The sequence below is a fragment of the Anomalospiza imberbis genome, chromosome 6 (genome assembly GCF_031753505.1).
Source record: "Anomalospiza imberbis isolate Cuckoo-Finch-1a 21T00152 chromosome 6, ASM3175350v1, whole genome shotgun sequence".
NCBI lineage: Eukaryota > Metazoa > Chordata > Aves > Passeriformes > Viduidae > Anomalospiza > Anomalospiza imberbis.
Window position 1 is genome coordinate 45,638,076 of NC_089686.1, and position 27,427 is coordinate 45,665,502.

The window sequence follows — 27,427 nt, forward strand, 5'->3', positions numbered from 1 at the left end:
TCAGTTTAATTGAAATGATAACTTTGTGTTAATAAGCAAGTAGATCATCACAGCTGCTGGAATGGATAAAATCAGAATTAAAACTTGATATTAGGTCAGGACCAGCTGTGGAATGCACTGATGCACTGATACATATCTGTGTGACTATCCAGGTATCAAAAGATTGTCATTTATGGAATAGTCCAAGGGGGAAATGAGTGCCCATGGTGTTTTGTACTGTGCCGTTGAGAGCTTTCTGAACTCCAGCCAGCTCATCTGTAAGTGAAACAGCCATAAAGAAAAGAACGAAAAAGTTAATGAGTAGGAAGAAAAGGAAACTAAAATACCCTACTGTTTTCAATAGTATCACTGGATCCAGAGAACTGACAGTTCATTGGTGACAGGGAATTTATTTCAAAGCAACTAAACGGGAAAGAAACAGCCTGTAAATGACTTCATCTCAGTAATTTAATGCTACAGATCAAGCAGTAGATTCTCATTCCAGCTTAGCACATGAGCTGGTGTTTTAGCAATCAAACTAGCAAAATCAGGGAAATGCTGCCTGCAGCCACAGCAGCAAGCAAGTGATGCAGAGACCAGACAGATGCCATACATACAGCCTGAGAACATTATACATGATGTATATCACTTCTCAGTGCTGTGTTGCATGTGAAATTCCAACTTGCTGCCTGCTTGGACTGGAAGTACTGAGCACCAATCTCCCCTAGTTTGGTTGTTGCTATTAGGAAGATTCTGCTCCTCCTTGTCTTTCAGTTTTTGGCTTCTTCTACTTGGCTGGTACTGAAACTTGTGAGGGGATGGAACCTGTCTGAGTCCTCCCCTTCTTCCCTTCTTTTCTTCAGCTCTGGGAGCACTTAATCAAAGGATCTGGGAACTGAGGAGAGAAAGAATAAAGTTGCCTTCCCTCCTGGTTTTAGACTTGATCCTAGGGTCAATGTGTAGGAAGGGCTTACCTCACAGGGTATATTTAATTTTCTGATACAGACTGATGCAATACCACTAATGCCTGATGTGCTTTGAGTTACAGAATCACACAGTATTGAGTTGGAAGGGACCCATAAGAATCATTGAATCCTACTACCTGCTCCTTGCAGGACTGCCTAACTAAACTAAACCATACAACTAAGAGTGTCATCCAGAAACTCTGACTGGCTCGGAGACCCACTTCCCTGAGGAGATTCTTCCCTGTTAGGTCAGGGAAGAGCGCTTTCCTAATGTCCCCATGTCTTTTTGTGGTGCCAAGACACTGCGTTATGGCCATCATAGAATGTGGCAGCACCACATTCTGCAGGAATCAGGGGAGCTGTATTAATTTAGATCAGCTGAAAGTTTAATCTAAATGGCTATCAGTGTGTGAGTTCCTAACTCCTTGTTGATTTAAGTCTACTAGCAATATCAGCTTCTCTGACAGTCTGTACAGGCTCAAGTTCTCCTGTCACCTACAAAGTGTCCCTTCTACCATCTTTTGTCTCAGCATTCAACCAACTCTCATGTGACAGAGGTTCTTCAAAAGAAGCCTGGCTCTGAGCCATTTCCAGATCCAAACCTAGGATCACCTGTAAGAGCTGAAAGACAACAGAATTACTCCCATTTTGAAAGTAAATGACAGGTAACCTGTGTGTTCCTTGCCAGCCCAGACATTCATGTCATTTTTGAGTATAGCATTTGCTATTTTTTTTCTCCCTAATAATAAGATTATCTCCTTGGATAGAAGGCAATAGGCTTAGTAAAGCACCATGTGTGCTTTTATTCCCAGTCATTCTTTTGTTATTTATAGCCACCTTAGTAATGCAACCTAAAATGAAGAACAGCATTGACTTCTTTCTCTATAAGGAGTAGAATTACCTGAACCTCAGAAAAATGTAACTCAGGAGGTAAAGAAATGGAGGCTAGTTTGTGAAAATCACTGATGCCACACAAGGTAAAGAGTTGATTTGATGTTACAGATATTTCAGACCCTCGGTATTACCAGCTAAAGGCTGAGTTAGATAGGCCACACTGCCTGCTTCTTTATTTTTTAAGCTACTGCAAGACTGACATATGTGCATCTGATGCATCTGCTTCTGTGTAGCACATTTGAGAGCTCCAAACGGGGAGTAAAACCAGCAGTAGAATTTAAATACAGACAAAATGCCCTACCTTGACCTTTATTTTCTCCTTGCCCATCTTCTTCTCACCATCTCCTTCACTTACACATACATCGCAGTTTCTAGGCACTGTTTTGACACTCCTAGAAATAAGAACATTGCATGACATTACCATAGATGGAGTAGGTTGGATTAAACCCAAGCCAGAGCCTTTTAGTTGTATTGGCTGTATCCCTTACCTGTGTTAGATGGACTCAAGCAGCTGCTTTGTCATGACTGGAGTGGCACAGGGACTTGAAAGAGCTACTCTGATGTTTTATTTTCTTCTTCGTCCACTTATACTTCACAAATAAGATGAGTTTCTCTCCTGACTGGTATAAGATCACACTAGATCATGTCACACCTTTGCATTATGTTTGCAGAAGAAATGAAGCAACATACAAAAGTCAAAGGCTAGCGAGACCTTTTATAATGCTGAGGAATCTGTGATCTGCTAAAGGGCCGCCACCCACCCTCTGTTTGATAGGAGAGTGATACCTGGCTACTTTTTGATGACTTTTCATTTATTTTGAGTCAGTTTTTGTAGAATATGAAAAAATACTAGAGATGTCATAAAATACCACTTAAAATCCTTTGATGCATACTATGGGAATATCAGGTCTCTCAACTCTCACTCACTAATGCAGTAAGACTGAATTATTCCAACTGAAAGCAGTAATGAGACTAAAATGAAACACTGTTAATGTGTTAAGGCTGCATATGTTGTATATTTTCCCAGAAATAATTACTGCAGATTTCTTGGAGCTTTATTGATCAGCAGGAGTTTTTGCACATTCATAAAATACATAGTCCAAACATAAACAGAGCTGTACTATATATCCAGCAGGCATAAGGCATGAAAGGCTTTGTCACAATCAGAATGAATTAGCCATTAAGGCTTTCAGAGAATAATAGCTGATGAACCAAATTTAGATACATGATGTTTTCATAATGGAGTTTCTGTTCATGAGTTTGCTCATATATATTACTGCCTTTTTACAGTTTATGAGCAAACTTATCATTTTTATGCTGGAAAAAAAATGATTGCGAGACTAAAGAGATTTACTTCCAAGGAAGTGCTTAAAGAGCTAAATATGCACAACATGGGGGAGAGAGGGCTCAGATGGGACCATAAATCCTCAAACATTCAAGGAGTATAAATGCTGTGGACAGAAAGGAAGCATTTGTGGTGCTGCAAAGGGCGTAAGTAGGAGCAAGTGCATGGAACTAACGAAAGGAGCGAAAGGAGCGTTCAGACCAAGTGTCAGCAAAACCTTTGGTACTGGGATGTGTAATCAGAATCCATTGTGATGGAAATTGGTAGAAGCAAACTGCCCTTTCCCTTTGGCTCTGAAGTTTATGTAGTAGATTAATACACTGGGATTTTGTTGACTGTAATTCCAGTTATTGTTGAAGTCTGGGCACTGTCCTGTCATTTCTCGTTCACTGCTCTTTTTCTGTACAAGTCTTCTGGGCTGCAGAGGAAGTCACTTCTAAGTACAATTCCCACTGCACTTTCTCTTCTGTTCTCCTCTCCTTGCTCAGTACCTTGGAAAAGAAAATCAAAGGAAATTTAAAAAGAAAAAAAGAGAATCTTTTGTAATGTTCCTAGTCCCTATTAATATATCAGATCAAGATGCCTTCAGGGAATTATGTTAAATCAAACTTCTTCTGAGAATTTCTGATACATTGAACACTTTTGCTTTCAAAAGTGGCAGAAAGTTTCATTGGGGTTTTTTTTTTGAGTGCTGACAAAATCTGTACCATATGAGTTTTTATTCTGTAAAAGTCAAGTACCAATATGTTATTAAAAAGCTATTCTGGGGAGTCTGAAAATGCTTGAGGATGAACTTCATATTGCTCTGCTTACAAAGCCAGATCCAACAACAGCAAAAATACAGGACCTATATAAAGAGTGGGTGGTTCTCCAGTACCTGGAGTTCTTTTTTTCAGTATCTCAGTGGCAATTGTGGCATTGATTCAGACTTTTTGGGTGGCTTGAATTTTTCCAAAGTGTGGAATATGCAGTAAATTTGGCAATAGTTTATAGCATTCAGAACCTCTGACAGTGTTACCCTTTTTGGTGCTCAACTAATGCATCAAAGTTTGTTGATGCATCTGTTGTCATAATTAGGTTGGGCATGGAGATGCTACACTTCTGCAGGAAGATAAAAGACTTTAACAATGCCAACCATGGTAATGATACATCTTCACTCAATCCATTAAATAATATTTAAATATAAATAATATAATCCATTATAAAATTATAGAAAAATTACAAAGCATATTAAATTTGAGGAAAACTTTTCATTTTCAGCAGCATGGTAAAGCGTGGCTGTAAGTGTTTGTAATCTAGAAGTGTTTATAATCTAAAGATCAAACAGAGATCTGTCAAATATACCTCTGTCTCAAATCAGAATAAAATGATAAATGTAGTAATTTGGTCTTTCTGGACCATACCAAGCCCCACATTCCTTTACATTTCTTGACATGGAGAAGCAATGACACCTTCTTCCAGAATAAGAAAAGGCTACACCTAAAGTGCTTAACTCGATTTAAAGCTCCCCAGTAGAAGAGACAAATGCATACCAGAAGGGAAGGGATCCAGTGGAGAACCACTGTGATGATTGTGGGGCACATAATGTGCAAGGACAGACTGAGAGAGCTGGGCTTGTTCTGTCTTAAGAAATTAAAGCAGGGAGTATATTTTATTCATGTCTTCAACTACCTTGTAGTGCAATATAAGGAAAATGGAGCTTTTGGAAGGATTCACAGGGATGGTACAAGAGGTAACAGGCAAAGGTTAAAACCAACAGAAATTAGAGATGCAGAATATTTTTGTTATATTTTTATCATTAATATAGTTAAGTATTGGAAAAAGGTATCCAGGGAATCTGTGGGTGACTGTCCATCTTCATCTTTGGAGATGCTCCTAAGCTGACTGGGCACAGCTCTGTACAGCTTTGTGTAGCTGACTGCTTTTAGGAAGGAGTTGAACCAGGCAGTGCCCAGAGGTCGCTGACACCCTGTGTGTTTCTGTGATTCTAAGAGATTCTGTCTTCTAGCAGCCAGAGCTGGTTCATTCTTGAGCACCAAAGTTACATATGTACACATCAGGACCAGGCAGACTAATTAATAGTCCTTCCAGGCGATAAAGACCAACTATCTTACCCCAAAGAATTGTCTGTAATTTCTTCTACAGGGGCGCATATTTATTAGGAAGTGACATGTAATACTGAAATTAAAGATGATCAGTGAGGATTTGGTCATCCAGCCTCACTAAAAGGCAGAATGCTTGTATCATTTGTATCATCACCGTTCCAAACTTGCAGTTAATGTTACAGAGGAAGGACTGGCTGTAAATTTGCCTTTGTTTTTTTGTCTTTTCATCCTGGGAGCTGGTGCAGGTGGAGGGCAGTTGTCTTGCTGGAGCATTTTCCAGGAGCAGCCTCCCTGTTCATGTGTTGTACTTCATCGTGCCTGTCAGAAAAGCAGCCGGCTGTCCACCTTGCAGGCTGTTCAAATGTGATGGAAAACAGCACAGGCTGTCTGTTGAAGTTATTTGTTCAGTTTCATAGGAAGGTTATGCTAATTTATATGCAGTTTGGTATAAGCAATGTATTTGCTAGGCCATGAACTTTAAAATTGTTTTGGAATGTACCACTGTTCAAAAGAAACAGCTGGCTCTCGGGTCTTGCTACTACTTTCATGTTTGTTGAAGAGGATTTGAATAATTCTTTGCAAGAACCTTCTGTCTCCTGTCATGAGCTAAGTTGATAAATGGGTCTGGCACACTGAGATCCTACTGTCCCCTTCTGAGACAGCCCCCCATCAAACTAAAAGCATTACTTGAGCAAGCAGTGGAAACAGAGCAGTCTAGAGTTTGCCATCAGTTATATCACATTTAATCTCACAGCAAAATGTTAGGAGGCTGACTAGACAATCACACCTTGGTTTTCATTGTATTGGGTCACTTTTGCTTTTGGGAGACTGAGATAAGGTCAGCTACTCCTGGCATGGAGAGATGGGCAATTTGAGCAACATGATCCTGCTGTTGAGATAATTTGGGAAGGAGAGGCAGTGGGGAAAAGAAGATGATCCAGTCCTGTGTGTTCGTGTGTGATGTCAGTCATCATGCACAGAGACAAGTGTCTGGAGCATCTGAGAAACCAGGGAATCCTGTTTGTTTGGTAGGGAAATATTATTGACTTGTTCTCTCTCTGTATGGGCAGCAATGGAAACGTGCTTTAAGTGACGTACACAGGGTGCAGATCTTGATTCTCCACCTGGTATCAACAACCTGAATGAACAAAACTGGAAGCAGTGAGTCAAAAGCCTGGTACAGATCCAGTGGGGATGGAGTTGAAAGTTGAGACCTCCTCTCCTCTCCTGTAGCAGACTTTTCTCTCTGACAGCAGGAGGGTGGTACATGTCCATGATGTAGTTTTGGTAGCAGTTGCATGCTTCCTTTTCCATACACCTTTAACGAAAATCTCTGGGAAAGTCAAAGGCTTTGTAAAATATAAAGGTAGCTGCTGAGAAACTGACTTCAGTTTTCTTAGGGGTTGGAAATCAGCAGTGGTAGACAGAAGGGTGTTACCTTACCTCCCACTTCATCAAAACTCCTATGTGGTTATTTCAGGTGTAAGTTATGAAAAGCTGAGCAGTAGGGACCCCTCCACTGAACCTCTGCTGGGTTGCATCCCACTGTTTGACAAGTAGTATGGTAAAGCATTTCTCTGGACAAGGTCAGATTAATCTTTTTTTATGGAGTTTCACACGAATGCTTTGCTTTGGGATTGTTGTTTCTCCATGCATAAATCTTTATTATACCAATAGCCTACAGCCCCAGTGAACCAAACAAAACTCAATTTTATTCTGCTCAGTATTTATCACCATAGAGAGAGAACTCCATTGAAAAGCAACTGTGAGAGTTTCCAGCGGGTGTGGTGGGGGTTTAGGTGCTGTGAGCCTTCGATGGGTTCATGTTTCTTCCTTCTAAATTTGAATGGTGTATGCCAAGCTGGGTCTGGCCCTGGACTGGGCATCATTCCCTTTGGGATGATCCTGAGGATGGAAGTGAAAATGACCTGTTGCTGGGAGGTGCTGTGGACCAGAGGAGCAGGCTGTGAGTGTGTCCCTGCCTGCACTTCAGTCGGGTGAATCGCAGGATGCTGTGCAGTGTGCAGGCCTTGCTTTGCAGCCAGCACAGGCTGAAGCCTTGATTGCTGCTTTCCAAGGTGTTGGTTTGGGTTCAGGTACAGCTCTTCTTTAGAAGGGGGATGACAGATGAGCTGACATGCAAGTGCTTATAGCTTTTTGCTTGGAGCTTTGAAGCCTCCGCCTTGAGGTTGATCTCACTGAATTAACATTTGTAATGAAAGATATGGCACAGGTCTCTACTGTCTGACATGTGGGGGTTCATAATACTTGTTAGTTACCTGTGGTATAGCCATGAGGGCTCTGTCAGTGCTTCCAAATGTAGAAAAAGATAGAATTAGGTACTTTATACTTTTATATAGAACTGAAATATTTTTCTATGGAGATAAAGGATAATCCTTATCTAGGTTTTAACTCTCTGAACAATGTGCATTAGTTTTGGTTCACTGTATAGCTTCCAAGATTTGCAGCGCATGAAACCAAATTCCCAGCTTGGAGGATCCTCTCAGTCTGTGTAGGGAAAGACTTAGACATAATACATAACTGTCACTGAGAGGATTTTTATTCTGATACTTCCTAAATTTTGAGTGCTTGACTCCACAATTTTAGCATCTTTTTTGATGTCAGTGTCATGCCTGTTTCTCTAGTATGACGTGAGGAAGGCAGGAGCACTGTCAGGGTCTCGCCAGAAGGTCCAGCCTCCTTCATTGGACACAATGGCACAGCTGGCAAGAGCAGCTCTCTGCTCCAGTCTGAAGCTGGCAGCTTTTAGGAGAGTTGGTGTTGTAGGGGGAAATACTCTTGAGATGTGAAATTTCACTGCGTTTGTTACCAATTAAGATGAAATTTTAATTACTGATCCTAGTATTAAGAAATAATGACATACTTGAGAAAATGCTTCTTCTTGAGAAATTTCCCTCCAGACACCTCTCCTCCCCCTTGCCAGTCTCCAGTTAATTCCCTGCACATTATACTTAGTCATAGGGATCAGTGCAGGATGCTTTTCTTTTATGGCCACTCTTTATTTCTTGCTCTTTTTTTTTCCATGGCTCCAGCATGAGGCCCTCCCCAGGCCACCATCCTCTTAAAGGCCTCATTCCTCCTGGGTATCTGTGCAAACAAGTGTCTCCTGCCTGGATTGTCTGCTGCTTGTAGGTCCAGTTTTTCTAAAACTTTTAGCCAGATAATAAGTCAAACCATTCCCCGTCTGCTGTTAAAAATGTTCTTACTTGGGGTAGTCTTTCTCCTGCAGTCACTCCCTGGCTTCATCTGTACTGTCTCCATGCTGCATGCAGAGTAGGGAGGAAAAACTTTCTTGAGAGCACAGGAAAAACAGATCCCTAAGTTTTATTCCAGTTCCTGGACATACCCCCTGTTCCAGGCCATGTCCTGTGAAGTGGGGCTGGAGGTTATTGGCTTTGGGGAGATGGCAGAAAGGCACCACAGGAGCAGAAAAGATCTGTGGGATAGTTTGTGGCTTGTTTGGTCATGCGTGAGCGTGTGGGTGTACGATTTGCAGGCTTTAGCTGCTGAGCCCTCTCATCTCTGTGATGTGTGAGATGCACACTATTGAAAGCGAATAACTTTCCCACACCATCCACTCATAGCCGGGTAAGACAAAAGGCTGAAATTTCTGTGCCTGAAATTGAGCTGCACTGTGTCAGGTCCCTGCTCTAAACACTGCAGTATGAGAGGACTTCAAATTAAAGCACCAGAAATTTAACCTGGGAAGAATAGCATACTTTGCCCATACTTTGCCCTTCTTCATTCTTAGAAGTAATTGGAGTGCTATTTTTTACATTCTTCCAAAAGCTTTTATCCTTTTGACAGAAACAAGCACAGAATATATCAGCACAGACAATTAAGGTTTGGCAAAACGATAAGCTGATGAAACTGATGTCCTGGGGTAGGAAATGCTGATCACTGTATGTAATGGGTAACAAACAGTCTTTCTCCTTTGTTCTAGAAATTGTCTCATGCAATCCTGTCTATGCCAGGGAATTTCACAGGGAGAAAATGGTGTTCACGTGCACATTTTGGATAAGTGATGCTTTTATGGATGAGCAAAAAAGTACTCTGCAGCCAAATAGATACAGCAAAGTGTCTGTACATCTTTGCAAAGAAGGATATGCTTTGTTCTGTTTCAGTTAATGCTATGCAGCAGACTGGAATTGTAAAAAATAAGCAAGCTGCACCAAGACAGGTTTGCAAAGCCATACAGGTCAGTGTTGGATGGTAATGATATGGAAATCAGCTTGGATCATGGGCATAAATGAGGTCTGTGATTCAAAACTGGGCAGTAATAGGATCCAGTATTAGGGTCAGGCAGGTGTAAAAATACTGGTGATGAAAATCTGAAAATAAATAATTTAAGATTCATGGGGCAAAATGCAATGACTTCTGTAGACACAGTAATTGTACCAGGGAAGAAAAGTGTTTTCCCCTTTGTGACTTTTTGCCCTCCATTCAGTCACATAAATCCATAGGTTCAAAGGTTTGGTTTTGGCTTACCAGGCAGTGCAGAAATTCTGATAAAGGCTTAGTAGCTATTAAACTTTTATAGGTTTGCAGCCTTGTGGTTGAAGAGACAGTAATTGCGTTTTCCTCTTGGGGACGGCATTCCAATTAAGTTGGTGCTGCTCAGTATTAGAATTCCAGACTTACAGGTTGCTAAGTGTGTGAATTTTGTGTTACAGAGAGCTATAGAGAGCTGGACCTTTGCCTCAGCCTAAAAAGTTTCCAAAATTACTCTCTCCTTTACCGATCTATGCAAAACTCAGTTTCATTTAATGCTCTTATAGCGCTCGCTGTAAAGTCTGCAAGTGTTGTGTTGATGCTGCTGCAGACCCATCCAATGTGGTAACAAAATGCAGAGGATGTGGTTTCCCTGAAGTGTTTGGCATTGCCAGCAGTTCCTCTCACTGAAGTCAATCAAAACAAGAGCTGAGAGCTGTAGAGAACCTACCTGAAATCCCTGTGTTAAAAGTTTTTATCCAGTCCTTTGAGCTTTTGACTCCTGGATTTTAGGCAGTTCTATGGCTTATGAGAAGAAAGAGAGGTGGCCCAACTTTGCTTTGATGCCTTCCGTACAAATGAGCCCCTTTCACCTGAAAATCGTGGATGATTTAGTGTAGCTCCCTGAAACTGCTCATAAAGCTAACTTGGTACACCTTTCACTTCCCCCTTGATCCCACAATTACCCTTGAAAGGAGCTGTGACTTTATGGCCCAGGTTACCTTCTCTTGCCGTGGGAAGTTAAGCTATGGATTTCATGGATATCATTGGATAGCATCACTAATATCCAGCGGGGAAAAAAAAGAAAAAAAAGAAAACCTAGCATGGGAAGACTCCTGAAGGTTTGCTGTCAAAGAGAGCACTGGCTTGCTCTTGGTGTGGTTTTAGGCTGTTCTACTGAAACCAGTGCTATAAAGGAGCCATGCTTATGCCCAGACACTGTGGTGTTTCCTCACTAGTCCTTTATCTGCTTTTTCAGTTGCAGCAGCTATGTATCCTGCTGCCTGTATGACTCTCACTCCCCATGCTGCATGATCTGCTGAATGTACTTGCTGTGCATCCAGAAAAAGCTGAAATAGATGTTGATGGCTTTTGCTTTTGTTTTATCCCCTGTCCTTTCTTCTCTTGACAGTTTTTTATCATGCTGTTAATTATATTTCTGTTGGAACTCACTGTTGTGATTCTGTTCTTCGTCTACACCGACAAGGTAAGTCAAATTCTTCATTTTTCTTTCCCCTTCAACAAATTTATATGCCCCTTTTCCCTATAAATAAATCATGAAGCACTTGGCTTGGTATGCACATCATGCTTCTGTCTTCCTTGAGACACTCCTCTCAGAAGGAGCTCTCTCAGAATGCATAAGCAGCCTGGCAGGACTGGGCTGTCTTGCTTGCTCAAGTGTACAACTCAAGGTCACAGATACTGCCAAGTGCATCTGTCATTAACAAAAGAAAAGGAAACAAAAAACTTCACAAAAATGCCCACAAACAAACACCAAAACATCTCACAAAAAACCAAAGAAGCCAATAAACCTTACTAGGAGCATGTAGGAAGATACACCCATCAGAGTGAGTAGGATTTTTTAAAATATGTTTATGGTTTAAGAACCACAGTGATACTGTTAAAAAGGAAGTGTCCTGAGCACAGGTAAAGGCATAAAATTCATTATCTTTCCACGCTGCTCCTTGCAGCACATGTGTACTTAGAGCCTAGTGGAAAGCCAGGGTAAATGCATAAAAGTTCAATAAACACAGCTTTTGTTTGCGCTTTCACGTTTTCCTTATGTTTGACCATTGTTCCTTGAGTTGTACAGGCAATATTGCCTATCTGAATTATCTTTATCCTTTTCCTTGAAAAAAATCTTACATAAATAAATCCAAAACAAGAGTATAATTGTGTGCCAGCTGCTTATTCAATCAAAATCAAAAGTCCCTTAAAATTGAAGACTGAGGGAACTTAATAATCACAGGGAAGGTGACAAAATTTTACCATGAATTAACATTCGTCAGGTACATCAGTGGTAAACAGTTTCTTTAGGAATAGAAAAACAACAGGAAAAAAAAACCCCGAAAATAACACTGTGTTCATTAATACATAAATTATTAATATAATTAGTAGTATATTAGTGATATGAGTGATTGTATATTAGTCATATCAGTGAGTGATTGTCAGATGCACTTCTCAAGGACTTTAAAGAGCTAGGTTCTATAGCATTCTGTAGCTGGAACATGGAATTAACTTGCCAGATAATTACAGTGGAAGGGACGATTTAAAATTTCTTGTATGCATTATTGGATTCTGAATTACTTGTCAGCTCTTGGCAGAAAGATCTACACATCATACAGCAGTAAAGGCATCTACTTAATATGCAATGGGGCTCCAAAACCCAAACACAACACTTGGTTATGTTTAGAAAGAAAATCAGTTAGAAAATATTATCATATCATTGTATAACAGACTGGCCTCACTGTGAATATAATGCTGATTTTTGGTTACAGAAATGATTAGAAGTGCGAGAAAGGTGGAAGAGAGCTGTCATGAAAAGGGATTATGGAGACAACCTAGATTCAGTTTGGGAAAGGAAATAGATCCTCTGCCTAGAAGATCTTAGAGTAATTATAGTAATTTCTAAAACAATGGCATGCCTAAAATAAAGACCTGTCCTGAACCCAGAAGAAATAAATGAAAATGTTTTTGATTAGGTTAATAAAATAAATATTTCTTATATTCCAAGTCGTTATCTGGTAGAACTCCTGTTGTTGGCTGGTGTTGAGGCTGATAGATCAGTAAATGTGTGGGTATGGAGGAAAGAAAAGAAACCAATGAAGTGTTTTTATTCATAAAGCAGTCAGTGATGCTAGGCTGACAGGTGTGTCACAGAGAATGTTCAGCCTCACTCTTCAGAGGTTAAAACATTAAAATAGTGCAAAAGTTTCAGGAAGGATTCCCTCCCTCCTTCCGCCTGTTGGTTTGCAGTGGGTTTTATTGATTGTTAATAAAGAAATCAGGAAATTAACTTTCCTCTGACTCACATACTGCAGGAGGTAGTACCCTGCAGTTGTCTGTAAGGTCAAAACAGAGTCTAAAATATGGGCTCCAGTTCAAGTGCAGTTTTACTGAGTTAACAAATTGTTGTAGTCTGGGTATTGCAGATGATCAAATTTGAGGCTCTTAATGTTCCTGTATGACTTTAAATCTTATACTGAGGAAATCAATAGTTTGTGTTACACTTGCAGTCCTGTCTACTGCAGAATAAATAAACCAGCAGCAGCCTAAAACTAATATTTTCATACAGCATCTTTAGAGTTTGTGTGCTGGCTTTCCTCATGTGAAAAACAATATTGCCACTTGTATGGGGAAGTAAGGAACCCAGACAAGTCCACCACAGTAATTCAGTTGATGTAAATCCTTGGAAAATCAGTGAAGGAACATTCTGCACTGACTCTTGTCCATCAGAAGAAAGTAAGGTTAATTTTGTGTGCAGGAGAAAAGGACTCTGCAGATGATCACTTTGAGCAACACCAGCCACAGGGAGGGTGTGCATCCATGTGTATGTGGCCACAGTGCATGGGCTCCTGGGCAGTGAAGCAGCCTCTCTGTATCCATTGCTGGGGCTGTTGCTTTAGTGCTGTGATAGTTACTAAAAAGCATGATGGCAAAAGTTCTTTACAGCCACTCACAGATAGTTTTTTGGCACAGGGCTTTTATTCGTTTGCTGTGGAAGGGTGTGCAGCTGTGGAGGTGAATTAGGACTCACAACAGCTTCAAGTGACCTGTTCTCAACTGTTCTCATTTGTCAGCTTGGGAGAAGCCCAAAAATTGCCTCTGCCTCTCATTCTAGTGACTTGGTCTTCTCTGAGCTTTTAAGCAGCCAACTTGATCTTATGCACTAGGATGTCATCTTTTCTTTTCTCGATGGATAAAGGTTCATCTTGATCTAATGAGATAAATGCTACCCTGAAGCTGAAAACTCTTTCTCTGAGCTGGCTGTCCAGTGTGATATTGTGAAGAGAGAGGGACTTGGAGAAAGCTCAGGAATCCTCAGTGTAGGAAGGAAAAGGGAAAGTGCCTTGTCCCTTGTAACTGCTCTGTAGATCTCCTTGGCAGGGCCTGAGCTCAAACCTTGTTGAATATTCTTCCAGCTGTCCTGACTAGTTGTGTTGCAAAATATGAATCTTGTGATTTCTGCAGAAGTGAATATGGCCTGTGATAGATTGCATTCCTATAGGATGGTTGTCAGAAAAAAACCTATAGCCCTTTTGTTTTGTCCTGGCTGTTCCCAAAGCAGCAGAGGGACTGGTTCATAGGCTGTCTTCAGCTCAATGTGAGCACCTGAGGCACCTGGAAACTCCTGTTGGCATTTGTACACATTCATATAAAAGTTTCTTAAGAGTGGCTTTTAATTTTTTGAGGTCAGAAGTACCAGCCCAAGAGATTGGGTATTGAATGGAGTTGGTGAGATTAAGAGAACTAAGGCAGCAGGTTGTTATCATTACTGAGTGCAGTATTTTTTCAGGCTACATTCAGGCCCCCATTTGAAGCAGTCCAAACTCCAGTGACATTTCTGGAGTCATGTGGATGGTTACATGCATGGCTACCTATCTATAGGCAGAATATTCTCTTTAGTATGTGTTATTTTGATTCCATCAATGGCGAGCAGCATTTGGCATTTTTACGTTTGACATTTCTACATGAGGTTCTCTGTGTATTTATAACAGATCCAGAGAATACTGGGTTAACCTTAATTTTATTGTGATAACGAGAAAGCAGCAGAGTCCTATCCTGTCAGAGGCTGGATACTCATATTTCTCAACACCATATTGGATCCTGCTAGAATGTAAATTATGCTAATAAAATGCACAGTCTTGTGCCAGTTCTAACTTGTATAATTCTCCTGGTTTTAGTGTCTGTATTTATTTTTACTGTGATGGTTCTCCTGGAAGCATAGAAAGAGAAAAGTCCATATTTACTTTTCTGCAGCTGTAATAGGTGATTTTTTTCCAGTAGATGTCTGCATTTTATATGATTTACAGGCAGAGCTATGCAACACCCACAAATGAAAGAACATAACTAAACCACCATAATGTGAGGTTGGCTTTTGTGTGTGTTGTGTTTGGTGGGGGAAGACAGGAGGCTTAAGTTGTTGAGTTTTTGTTTTGTTTTTCTTATTTTTAAATGTCAGATATAACATGCAACATAAGTAACATAAGTCAGGAAAGAACAAAAGCACTGAAGAATTCCTGACTATGATATTTGATTATGGGAGCAGTTACTGCTATTGGCAAGTTGAAGTTAAGATGAGAATTTTCAATAAAGATTACGCCATTAACTCGCTTGGGTCCCTGTGAAAATTACAGCCTAAATTCCATGCCTGCTTAGCTGTGTTGGAAATGGCCCACTGAATAGCCCACAGAGGATTGAAAAAGAATGGCTACTTCTGTTTTTCATGAGATGTGTGAAAATGTTCTTGCTTTCCATGCTGCTCCAATATAGCTTTTGCTGCTATCTTATAAAAATATATATTCTGTAGCTTGATGCATTTCTTGCTTTGTTTCTGAAAAGAAATTGAAAATAGTTTTAATTTCTGATTGATATTTTGCCTCGTCCCATACAAAGACAGCAGGCTGGAATTTAGTGGATGTGATTTCAAATATAGCTCAGTCCTCACAACCTCTTACATATTTGTCTTTAGAAAATGGAAAACCAGAATCTCTTCCACTTACTGCACTCATGTGCAGTTGCTCACAGAAAGGATCTGATCCTGCTGAGCTGCTCACTGGTGTGAGGGAGGGATTCACAAAAACCTGATGGAATTATTCATATAGAAAGTTTAGTTCAAGTCTACTGCAGAAACTTGTTTTCATTGGGCTTCTGTCAAGAGAGCTTAAAAGTTTTCTATGTTTGCCTTTGACAGTGCAGCAGAAATGTCTCCTTGGGTAATGTAGTGCCTCATGTTCCCAGCCAGCACAGCCCACAGGGCTGTCCAAAATGCACACGCAGGGCAGGTTAATGTTGCTGAAAGTGGAGAAATGGAGTCTAAAGTGAAGAGACAAGATCACCCAAACTGTATGCAGTTTAGAGATTGTATTAAGGTATTGGAAAATAGCAGGCTGTGGAAAATCCTGCAAAACTGGCAGAATGGTCACTGTACCACTAGTCAGTCAGATGACCCTTTTCTAGCAATGTTTCTCCATCAACATTTGACTTTGCCTACACCATCCCCTTCTTACTGCTGGAACTCTTGAGTGGTGGTAGAATTATTGGGTGTCTGTATCCTCCTTTGCCGCAGTGAACAGGGCTGTTCCTGCTGCTGTGTAGGGCTGAGATAATTTCAGAACTGAATCTCTGTGCATCGTGTGTGCACTTGTCAGCATGCAGAGAAGGCTCTCTAGAGGACAAGGGCAATTTGAACTCTCTCTGGTATTTCTGTGAGGATGTGCAAGTCCTGGCACATGTATGCAGTGGTTTCTGAGCAGTCTGTGTGTTAATGCTTTATTTTTCAATTACAGTTCCATTTGGTTTGTTTGTAAAAGACCTTTACAATTATCAAGTCCACCAATCAAGCAGTTCCTGGCATATACCTGCTCTCTGGCAGTGTTCTGGAATTTGGATTTTGCAAAGAGTGCTGATGTAGCTAAAAGCTGTTTTTCAGGATCAACAGCAGTAGCAGTGCAAGCAGATGTGGAGGAATCTATAGATTGCCTCCTGGATGGTGATGCACTGCAATTACTGCTCTGTGAGTCAGATGTTTTAGCTCTGGTCAAGTATTTTATTTCTCTAATGCAAAATAATGTTATATAAATGGTGGTATAAAGTAAGAAAAGACTGAAGTGTCTCTGTGGTTTATTTTACTTGGTAATAAGCTTAATTTAAACTAGTTTATTAGCATTTCAGTACTGGTGTCCCACAATAGGGAGTTGCAGAAATTTCATCAAAAGAATTTAATTATAGCCAATTTACTTTGGCTTCTTTTCAGCAAAGCAGTCAGGCATAGGTTTAAATCTCTCCCTGTTCAGCACATAACCTAAGTGCATGCTTGAACCCATGTGACTGATTTAATCATATGCTCAAGTCTTGTTAAAGTTGATTTGCACCTTATGGGTCTTAAAAGAAATATTTTAAGAATATTTCTTAAATAGGAAATATTCTAGGAAAACACTAAAGACAGTGAAGAATTCTGGAGTGTGTAAAGAGGCATCACATCTTTCATTCCATAAGGAATTTTGTGAAAAATAATGAATGCTTGCTTTAAAGCATTATTGGTTAGCTTTTTCCATTTGTTCTGAACAGCTTTCCATTTAGTATCTTGAACTCTAACATGTCACTTTAACCTTTTTTAGGCAGGAGGAGATGAGGGGCATGGAATCTATTTGCCTGTGCAACTGAAAAAAACAAACACACCAAAGGAAATCCCAGTAGTTTCACTAATTCATTTGTCTAAGTGGGATTTCACTGAAAGTGCACTTCCAAAATGTTATTAACAGGCTTGTTGAAGGATAGCACAGTATTGATGAAAAGAATTAAGTGCATGCTCAGAAATAGGTGTATTTAGGAACAATAGCTGCAGATAAAATGCATTAGGGCTCCCCGTTGGGAACTCTCGATCAATGGTTGATCAAGGCCTAATTGATTTCTTGAATAAAATGTTAGCAGGGGAATAGGTGCAGGGAAAGGAAAATCAAACTCTCCTAAATTAAGCTCCATGCCTAACACAAATACCCTTTGTAAAGATCAGATAATGCAGCTGCCTGACAGCTCTTTATGCCTCCTGTCTTCCTACTTTGGCTGAGTTCAGAAATGAAGATGAAGGTGGATGTCTCATCCTTGGCAGTATGGATTTTTGCTCATACTGCAGTACGTTCAGTATTTTCCACAGTGTCCTACTGCACAGGAATAGTGCTTTTTTCTCAGGAGAAATCCAGTCCTGGCCTCCACCCTGGCTAACTGGGATATTAATTCCCCTGTCAGTATGGATGAATCAGACACAGCTATTGCTGCCATTGTGCCTGACTTAAAGCCAGCCAGATCTATCTTTTATTTCCTGACATCACTAAATCCATCTAAGGGTTTCCTGATAAGTATTTGGTAATATATCAGTCTACAGCAGGAAGAGATGTAATTGGGCCTCCTTCTTGCTAGTTTTCAGTTTTTAATTGCAGGTAAACTCATAATCTTAGGAGCATGTCAAATTATGTCTTTGTTGTGGAGCACTTTTACAATGATGTGTTTCCCACACCTCAAGTTTCAGATTTCATAGTAGACAAAATATAAATGGTGCAGGTCTTCCATCAGCCTTTCCCAAGGAAGACCCTGGCATACAGTAGTGGTGGTTTTTAAATACTTTGCACATCTATGTGCTTTTCATCAATCCCTTAAAGAGCATTACAACAGGTGAGTAGTTCAGTTCTGCTTTTGCTGACTGGGAGAAGGGATGTTACAGGCCAAATCCTGAGGGTTCAGTGTATCCTGGGGAATGTGTAGTGCTGTCATGTCTGAATGAATGGAATGGGACCTTACTGTTCCACAAGACAGGTTTTCATTCAGTTCTGACTCAGATGTGGTCACATAAGAAGCCATTTCAGCATCTGGGTGGATCTGAGCACTGACAGAGGTGGAGTGAGCAGCACTGGGTTACACACACCTCATGAACATCACCTTTAGCTGGTGACTGACCCCAGCTTGCTTCTCTTCTGGCTCTGGTTTATACAATTTTATTTGACAAAGGGAAGAATAACAGAAGGAGAAAAGAATGGTTTAGAAAGGTGATGAAATAAATAATTAAGGCAGCTTTAGGCGTTTAAATACAGGCAACATCAAATGCTGAGGGATGACTGAGGTAGTATATTGAAACAGACAGCACATTTTTTATTCATTCTATGAACTTTTTTGATGTGTCACAATGTATATCAGGCAACATTAGAACATGACGGTAAACTACATGCTTAACATTTTTACATATTAGAAAAAGAGAGGGGAAGATGACTTTTTATGATGACTGTAAGCAGGCCAATAGCATATAGTCCTTGTCTTGGATTTGTCAGCTGCAGTTGAAGAGGGATGAGCTAGGTTGACCACTTTATTAGGCATAATTTGCAGCTGAGGTTTCTTCAACTCCTTCCTTTGATTTAACTCAGCAATGGTAGGCAGTGAACTCGTTGAGTCAGGGATATGTTGATAGCAGCTCCAAACCATTACCAGTTCTGGGTTCTCTTAAGGCTGGAGTGTGACTCCAAGGCCACAAATCATGCTCCAAGACTTTGTATTACCCAAACTCCCTGATATGTCCAAGGCTTCTCATTGGAAATATTGCTGCGCTGCAAGGTGGTGAAGTTTTTTCCACTGATAATTTTGTGTGTTGAATTCTTGCTGTGAAGTTCAGGCATAAGGAAGGAGGTTTAGCAACTTTCTGGACACCAGGCATCGTACCTTTTGAAATACATTCCCCAGACAAAAACAGCATAACCAATAGAGATTACCAATCAGTGGTCATTGATGCCTGCTTGCTGAAATCATGTTTAATATGAAAGAATAATCTTTAATTATTTGGGATCTTGGGCTCCCTGAATCTGTGTGCAACAAAATCCCTGATTGACTTGATGGTAGGAAGTGACTGAGTTGGAAGACAGAGTAGATTTTGTGTAAAGGGATATGTCTTGACAGGGAGCAGAGTAAGAGCTTTATTTTACATTTTCTGAGTGCACACATTTCTTACTTGACATATACAGCGCCTCTGATAATTTGGATGATGGTAATGTAAAACAATTCTGCTGCAGTGTCCTGGCATTAACAATGAGTGAGGCTTATGCAAAAATTGTTTTAACCATGGCACAATCTTAATTCACTTTATTGTACTGCAGTCATTTTGCGTACCCTCTTCTATGCCTTTAAATTGCAGGGAAGGCATCCCTGAGAAAACAGAATTTTCAGAGAGGTTGCTCTTGTGAAAACCCAAATACTCCCCTGCTCCTGCTACTAATTGCCTTTGATACAATTTCTTAATGAGTTGATTTCTGTATAGAAAATGGAATAGCTTATGGAATTATTATACAACAATATATGTTTTCACTTTCTTGCTTTCTCCATTTTGCGCTTTACTGCCATAATCCAAGGGTGATGTTGTTCTCCCAGAAGTTTTTGCCATCTGCACCTTGCCTCTGAACCACAGGAAAGCAGAACAATACATGTCATCTCCTTCAGCAGTGCTGATGTTGCCTCTGTTGACAAAGTCCTAACCTCAGCATTTAGGAAACCTTTTCAGAGGTCACCTTGAAGGGCATATTGTAGTGCAAACTGAATTGCATGTTAAATTGCTAAATTATGTAAATGAAGCAAAATGGAAAAGATACAAAAGAGCATTGAAGATATTTGAGGAACTACTAAAAGTCTTTATCCAGAGATATAATGAAAGCGGAAATTCACAAAGCATGTAAGATTTTGATTAAGAAGCAGATGTTTGTCAGATTTATCACGCAAGACATCTAGTTTTTCTTTTAAAAATTCACGACCAAAGGAGATGCAACAAGATTTGAATAAATCAAAATGGTTGCAGGGATATTAAAGAGCTGTGAAGAGAATCAACATTAGTCTCTTTGCAGCAAGCACGCCCAAGGAAATGTCCTGTAGATTTCTTTCAGGTCCCCCTTTTTCTCTGTGAATAGGAAATGCATTGTAGTTGGCACAAAAGCAGCTGGATCTGTGCAAACAAAGAGAAGAAATGTTTTTTTCAAGGTTGGTCAGCTTGAGAGGAAAAAAAAAAAGAAAAATTCTTTTCTTTTGAGGATTGTGAACAAAATGGGGAGAATGTACTGCATACCTTGAAGTGGGACTGATATTTAAGTAAATGTCAGCAGAGTGTCCTTGCTGCTGACTGCAGGTGACCATTCAGCAGCCAGGTGTGGCTTCCCGGGGCTGGGTGTTCTGCTGGAAGCCTGGTTGGTGCTGGCTTTGACACTGATTTATGTACAGATGGCAGGGGCAGCTCTTTCATAATGACTGTTATCACTGAGAGCTGTGAGGATTGCTTCTCCCACTGCCTGCCCTCAGTGTTCTCTCTTTCAGCTCTGTTCATGGAGGTGTCAGTTCGCATGTGAGAGCTGCAGTGAGAGGTGATTGGATGAGTAAGACTAGGACACTGGAACTGCTGCTGGATACCACAGTTTTGCCATATCCATTTAAAACCTTTTGGGAGTTTATCTGCATAGCGCCGTATCACGTACCAGCACAGAATGAATGCACAAGTCACTACCTTGTATATGGTACAATCCTGCCCTTAGTAAAGTCATTGGGAGCTGCCTGTTTTCTTTCATGAAACTATTATCCTTAATTTTAGTATTTTTAAATCTCCTTCCCATTTCCCAAGTTAGTGATCCAAATAATGCTCACTTGAGTATGTGGAATAATGTATTCCAGTGCTGTAGGAGATCCCACTGCAGTGATCAGGGAGTTTTGTTCTCAATCATAATGTCTTAATCTTGTGATGCAGGATATGTGGGATACTGTTGTCTGGTAAGAATTTGGTTAAATTTTGGCTACAGAAAGATTACACATTTCCAAAAGAAATGTAATTAATGAAATGTAGAATCCTCTGGATGTTAATTTCCTAATCTCTGCTGTGGCAACTTGGCTTTTCCATCCATGTTCTCAGTGACTGTGCAGCAATCATGCTAGGGTATGGAATTGCAGAATTGTTTAGTTTAGAAGGGACTTCTTGAGATGTGGTAGTCCAAGCTCCTCTTCAAGCAGGAACAGTGAGAACAGGCTGTCCAGGGCTGTGTCCAGTTGGGTTTTGACTGTCTCAATAGATGGAGGCTCCACAATCTCTCTGGGCAACCTGTTGCAGTGTTGGACAACTCTCACTGTGGCCTCGTTTGCTACAAGAGTGGATTTCTGGCTCATGGTCAACTTAATGTTCACAAATTCCCCAAGGTCTTTCTCTGCAGAGCTACAGGTGTCAAAAGCTGTATAAGGGCAAGAGAAACAACATCCACTGCTCTCCCCTCACCCACAGAGCTGGTTGCCCTATTTTGGAAAATTGTCACGTTAGTTAAGCGAGATTTCGCCTTTGTAAACCCATTCTGACTGCTCCCAGTCATCCTCCTGTCCTTCATGAGTTTGGAAAGGGTCTCCAGGATCAGATGCTCTATCCCCTTCCCAGGGATGGAGGTCAGAATTCCAAGCCCGTAGCTCCTGGATCTTCTTAATTGCCCATGTTGAAGATAGGATTGGTATTTGCTCTCTCTCAATGGTCAAGAACTCCCCAGCCTCTCGTGGGACAGAGTCCTCTCTTGTCGTGTATGATATTGGCATTTCTTGTTCAGAACTTTCCATCATTGTGCTGGCAAAACAACATCCCAAGTGCTGCCTGCCAGGGCACTACAGATTCTGGAGCAGATGAAATATTTATCTGTTAACACTGCCATTTCAGCCTTTTTGTCTCATTCTGGGTATTAATTCTGGGCATCTGCTGCAACTAGTCATCACTTTTCACAGAAATTATGGAAATTAGGTGTATCTGAAATCTGCATATCTACCAACAATTTGACTTCATTTTTTTTGTTTTATGGTAATTTGTTGAAGGCATATAATGGCAAAAGCTTTCCAATAACAAAATGTTCCCACTGGTGCATACCATAAGTTTGAAGTGATTAAACAAAAGGAGAACATTTGAGTTAAAATTGAACATGCGACTTAAAGCTTTTCCTACTTACTGAAATGACTGCTTTTCCAGTTAGACTTTGACTGTCAATTACTTGGAATTACTTTTTTAAAATACTTTGAATTCTTGGAATATGCTTGATATCAAACTGCTAAGGGGGCAGCAGGGAGGGACTTTATTCCACATCAAGCTGGAATTTTTGAGGATTTAATATATGCTTTTTCCACATACTTATTTATTAGATTTTGTGATTGGTTATGTTTATATTTTTGTATTCGTCTTTAAGTATCAGCTAGTGCTATGTATGGAAAAATGGAGAATTTGGATTTTTGCTTTCCCATAATTAGTAGGACCATGCAAATTCCATAGGAGTTGGATTCTGGAATCCTCAGTTCCTTGCTTCTGATCCAGGGCAGCTCCCAGCACACTCCTTAGACTCCTGAGAACTGTCAACATTACTGTGTAGCTCTTTGAGGAGATTGGATCAGGCTCTGAGATGCACAGCTCTACTCCCTGCTTGATCTAGAAACAGGTATGAGAGACTCTTCTGATCCAAAGGCATTCCTCTACCCATTCCAGGCATGTTTTGAGCAGTGTTCTGCTGGAGTAGCTGGCCATTTGGAGTAAACCTGTTTGCTGTGTGCCTGGAGCAGCTTTATTCTTCCCTGTGAGGCTGGAGTGACACTCTCAAGTGACTTGTGGTATGTCCTGGTGTGAATTTGCCTATGTGTGGTCCCTGCTATGTTCTGTGTATCAGGTAGATGCCAACAGCCAGGCTTGGAGGTGGACATATGAACCTTTTTCACATGTCTTTATGAAGAAGTTTCAGTGCAGATGAATAACATATTTTAAATCACCAGCTGTGTGTGGAGCTTTTTTCTGGCCTCAGCAGGATGCCATGCAGTGGTATCATCTGTAAGGGTCACTTGGTAAGTTCTCATCTATTCCACAGCTTTTACGTTTAGAGTTGATGCGCATCTCATTAATCCTTTTTTTCTTTTTTTTAATAGTACATTAAATTCAAGTATTCCAGTATTACTCTTTCTAAGTATTTTTCCATATAAACTCTTCTAGGAGAGATAAATTTTATCAGAGAAGTGTTGAGTAGTCCTGTTCTATATAGATTTTCTTTTGAAAAGTGGCTTGGCACATTTAGGGATTGAGAAACAGAGCTGATGAGATGCAGTACATGAAGCATGTTTCTTCAGTCACAGAATTATTCTCTTTCTTCTCAAAGACTGTTTGCCTTGTTCAGCTTAGCACCATGAATCCACAATTTAAATAGTGTGAATTAAGAGGATCAAGTTTCTGATCTCTGAAACCTTGCAATGTCCCGGTTGCTTTCACCTTCCAAAAGAGGACGCTGAGAAGTCCCCATGTCAATTCTGGCTTACCCATCATTTCACCTTCAATCCTTGAAACAATTTCCCAGTGGGAATTTTAAGTTGCATGCTGATAACTTTTATTCTGATTGAACAGATTTAAGTGGAGTCAAGAAAGCAAGCATTTGACACTTGTTACAGAGGTTGTTTTTAAGCAATTTCTAGGTGCTCTTTGAAGTGGTTCTGGAATCTGATAAAGAGAAAAATTAATGCTAAAGGAAAATTATATTTGGAAGATGCTTAAGTACATCCTACATAATAAAAATGTGTTTTTAAGCTGAGAGTGATTTGAGTGTCTCTCCCTTGTTGACCTGCTTGGAGATAATTCAGAGGCTTGAATTTTGCGAGTTCCTGAAAATGCTGGGATATGGAGTGCCCAGAATCCCCCTCGTGTCTGCAAGTCATCTCTGAGGTGGAGTGGCCCTGAACAGCAGCACAGTGGTGGCACGTGCTTCAGGGCACTGCCCACTGCAGCAACTTGCTTTACAAGGGAAGAATTCCTTGGGTAAGAATGAATCTTAACATTCTCTTTTTTGTGTCCTGTGACCACAGTGCTGAGCCTCTTATGTTCCCCAGGGAATACGGCTGTACATGGAGGGTAAAAATGCCTTCATGTTATTAAGCATGTAGGTTTGGATCACTTCCTTTATCAGCAACTGCCAACTTAACTGGTCATCCATTTCAAGCTGAAATGGAAGAATAAATTAAACAAGGCTTTTATCTCAGCAGATTTTACAAAAGTGAGTGAGGAATGGAAGATGGATTGCATTTTATGAAGTAGGAAATTAAATTGTCCTTCCACTCTCTATCTTAAAAATTCAGGAAAACTCAGGAAATGCTCATTGCTTTCTGGATGTACCAGTATCCCTCCTCAGACCTGGATTGTGTCAGAACATACAGTAAGGGCTTTAGGATTTGGGAAGGGTGGCTGTATAGGTCTTTTCCTGCAAATAAAGCTATTTCTCATAAGTGTACTCAGCACCTGCAAGTGAGTTGGTTGATCTGCACCAGATTGATCCTGCAGTGCTCTGTGGCTCCACCTCACCCACCCAGGCTTTGTTAAAGGTCCTGGTGAGGGTTGAGTCCCCTTTTCTGACCTCTCCAGTCAGCAGCTCTGGGCACTGGGATTAGGTGGGGAGAAAGGGAAGGTTTTATGCTGCTGCCTTTTCTCAGGGAGCACAGACTGTTTAGCCTTTCGTGATCGTGCCTGGGTCAAAGATTGGAGTAGCAGTTGAAGGGATTGAATGAGGGGCTTTACACTTTCCTGGAGATGAATATGAATATGATTGGTCCCCAAGCTAGGAGTAATGTTTCTTACTAGACATGACACAAATTGTGGCAGAAATGGCTGCTCAGGATTTTCCTGGCTGCATTTGTTCTGTCCCTCTGTCCTAAGGAATGCAATCCCATGGCCCCAAGTTATTTAAAGCGATTAAAAACTCGCCCCTAGTGAAAGGGGTGACGAGGGGGATTCTTTACTTATTCTCCATTAGTTCTGAGCAGGCTTGACTCATGAATCCTGTAACCTTGGCAGCAAGAGAATCCCCTTTTCTTCACTATCTGCAAGGAAATGAATTACACAAGCATAGAAATTCATGAACAGTGAATGCTGCAATTAGTTTTGTTCAACTCTCTTTATATATTTAGTTTGAGAAGAGGAAGGAAGGAGAAGCTTATCACCAGCTATGAGTCTGAAGCCTCAAATCTCACACAGCTTTCACTTTGAGATAAAAATGAATCTAAAAGAATCCAAAACCTTTTGTTTATTTTATATATTGGAAGAATGAGAAATGATGAAGGCAGTAATGCAAAGTAGTGTTAACATCACAATCCCCATATTGAATTGATTAGCGTGGAGGAAACACATTAATAGCTTTTTTATTACTAGTCTGAAAACTTTGTAATAGCATTTATTGAAAGAGGATAGAAATGTGCATGGCAGAACTTTATAAATCTCAGCTCATATGTGGTGGTCTAAACAGTGTCTGAAAATGTTTTTCTTTAAAAGTCCAGACTCTGAAGCTTTCCAGTTTTCCCCATTTAACCTTTCATTAGTACGTATTAAGCAGGCAGCCATGGCAGAAGAGAGGCTGGATGTAAAGCTGAATATATTGAATGTGCAAATTTTTTCTCTTTATGGCCAAAACAGGTGCATGTAAATGTTTCATCAGCACACCCATTAAGTTCCAAGTGGTAAATTTAGCCACAAGCATTTGAGAGGTGCTTACTTTGCATTTAATGTAGAGCTAAAAAAAGAAGAAGTAGATTTATTTAAAATGCATTACAGTCAGCTTATTTAATATTCTTATTCTCATATATTCTTATTCATTATTTATATATGAAAAATAAATGAGAAAGTCACAGAAATACCCACGCAGCTCAAAGTGATGAGGGTAGTTATTCTAAAATAGGTAAAATCTGGTTTAGCAGCCAGCCAGTAATTTCTTGATCATGAGTGAAACAACCTCACTGAAGTCTGAGAGCATCCCCCAGACAGAGTAACCCTGATATCCTCTATTTTTAAATTGTACCGAATATTACTAATTTGTCATGTTGTTGCATAGTGTTGTGCTGTAGGGAGTTCTAGCTCTGTTTCATCCCTTTTTGTTATTTTTTTTCTGTGGCTAGGGAGTGTTAATTGTTGTGGCACAGCCTCACTTTGCCACAGGTAAGAAGATGCAGGCACTTCTGCTTGTGCATCACCCACCTTTCCCTGACAACAGCACCTCATTTGGAGTTGTGTTTTCTTTGGGAGCTGCACTGATGTCACTTGTGTGTGAAATGCTTTATTTACCACATCGGTTCAAAGTGGGTGGCCAGAAATAGTAATTGCTGGACAAGGGGAACAGTGGTATGGTAAATAAAGTGCAGTAAACAGAACTGCTATCTGGAATAGAAAAAGAAATAAATCCCTGTCTGTGTGGAAAGCTGCACTGAAGGGAGAGGGCTACAAAGCATGAAGGAGATTCTTTGTGGTGGGATCAGATAGATAGAGGCCCCTGAAAACAGCTTGGATGCTGTTTGTTTGGAAACTGTCTCCTTGGTGAAGTTTGGAATAACTACACTCTAAATCCTTAAATATGAAGCAAAATAGAGTCATCATCTTTCTACTGTTTCAACATGCCCTTAGCCAGAATCAAGGGATTCAGTTTGGTGAGGGATCTGGGCTTCTCTGTTGTGTTTTACTTGCTTTGGCATGCTTTTGTTTATTCCCTTGTCTTTCATGGGATGGAGTTCTACTGCACCCCATCCTTATAATATCTCTGTAAACAAGAAGAAAACAGAAAGCTTACTCCTTACACTTCTTCTTGAGATTGGCTGTATTGCCTTACCCAAGTTTTAGAAGATAATTTTAACAACTTAAAAAACTCTTCATGGATCGTTCAAAGTGACAGGAGATAGAAAAACTATTTTTTTCCTTCTCTGATTTTTTCCTGCAGACGAAGCAGTGTTTTGTAGCAAAAAGGAGCACTTGTTTCCATCCTAAACCCTTCCTATCTTGCTTCATCACAAGTCACACTGCATTAGAATCTTAATGTTTCTATCAATAAATGATGGATTTGCCAATGGTGATTTTAGTTTAAAATTAC

General features: G+C 40.3%; 1 protein-coding gene across 17 annotated transcripts in view; it reads left to right on the top strand.

Moving 5' to 3' along the window:
• TSPAN4 (tetraspanin 4) overlaps positions 1–27,427 on the top strand; it is a 412,669-nt gene that overhangs the window by 355,395 nt on the left and 29,847 nt on the right. For all 17 annotated transcript variants that reach the window (XM_068193872.1, XM_068193879.1, XM_068193880.1 and 14 more), the window contains one exon: positions 10,933–11,007. In XM_068193872.1, coding sequence (XP_068049973.1) covers positions 10,933–11,007 — 75 coding nt within the window. The remainder of the gene's footprint in view (positions 1–10,932; positions 11,008–27,427) is intronic.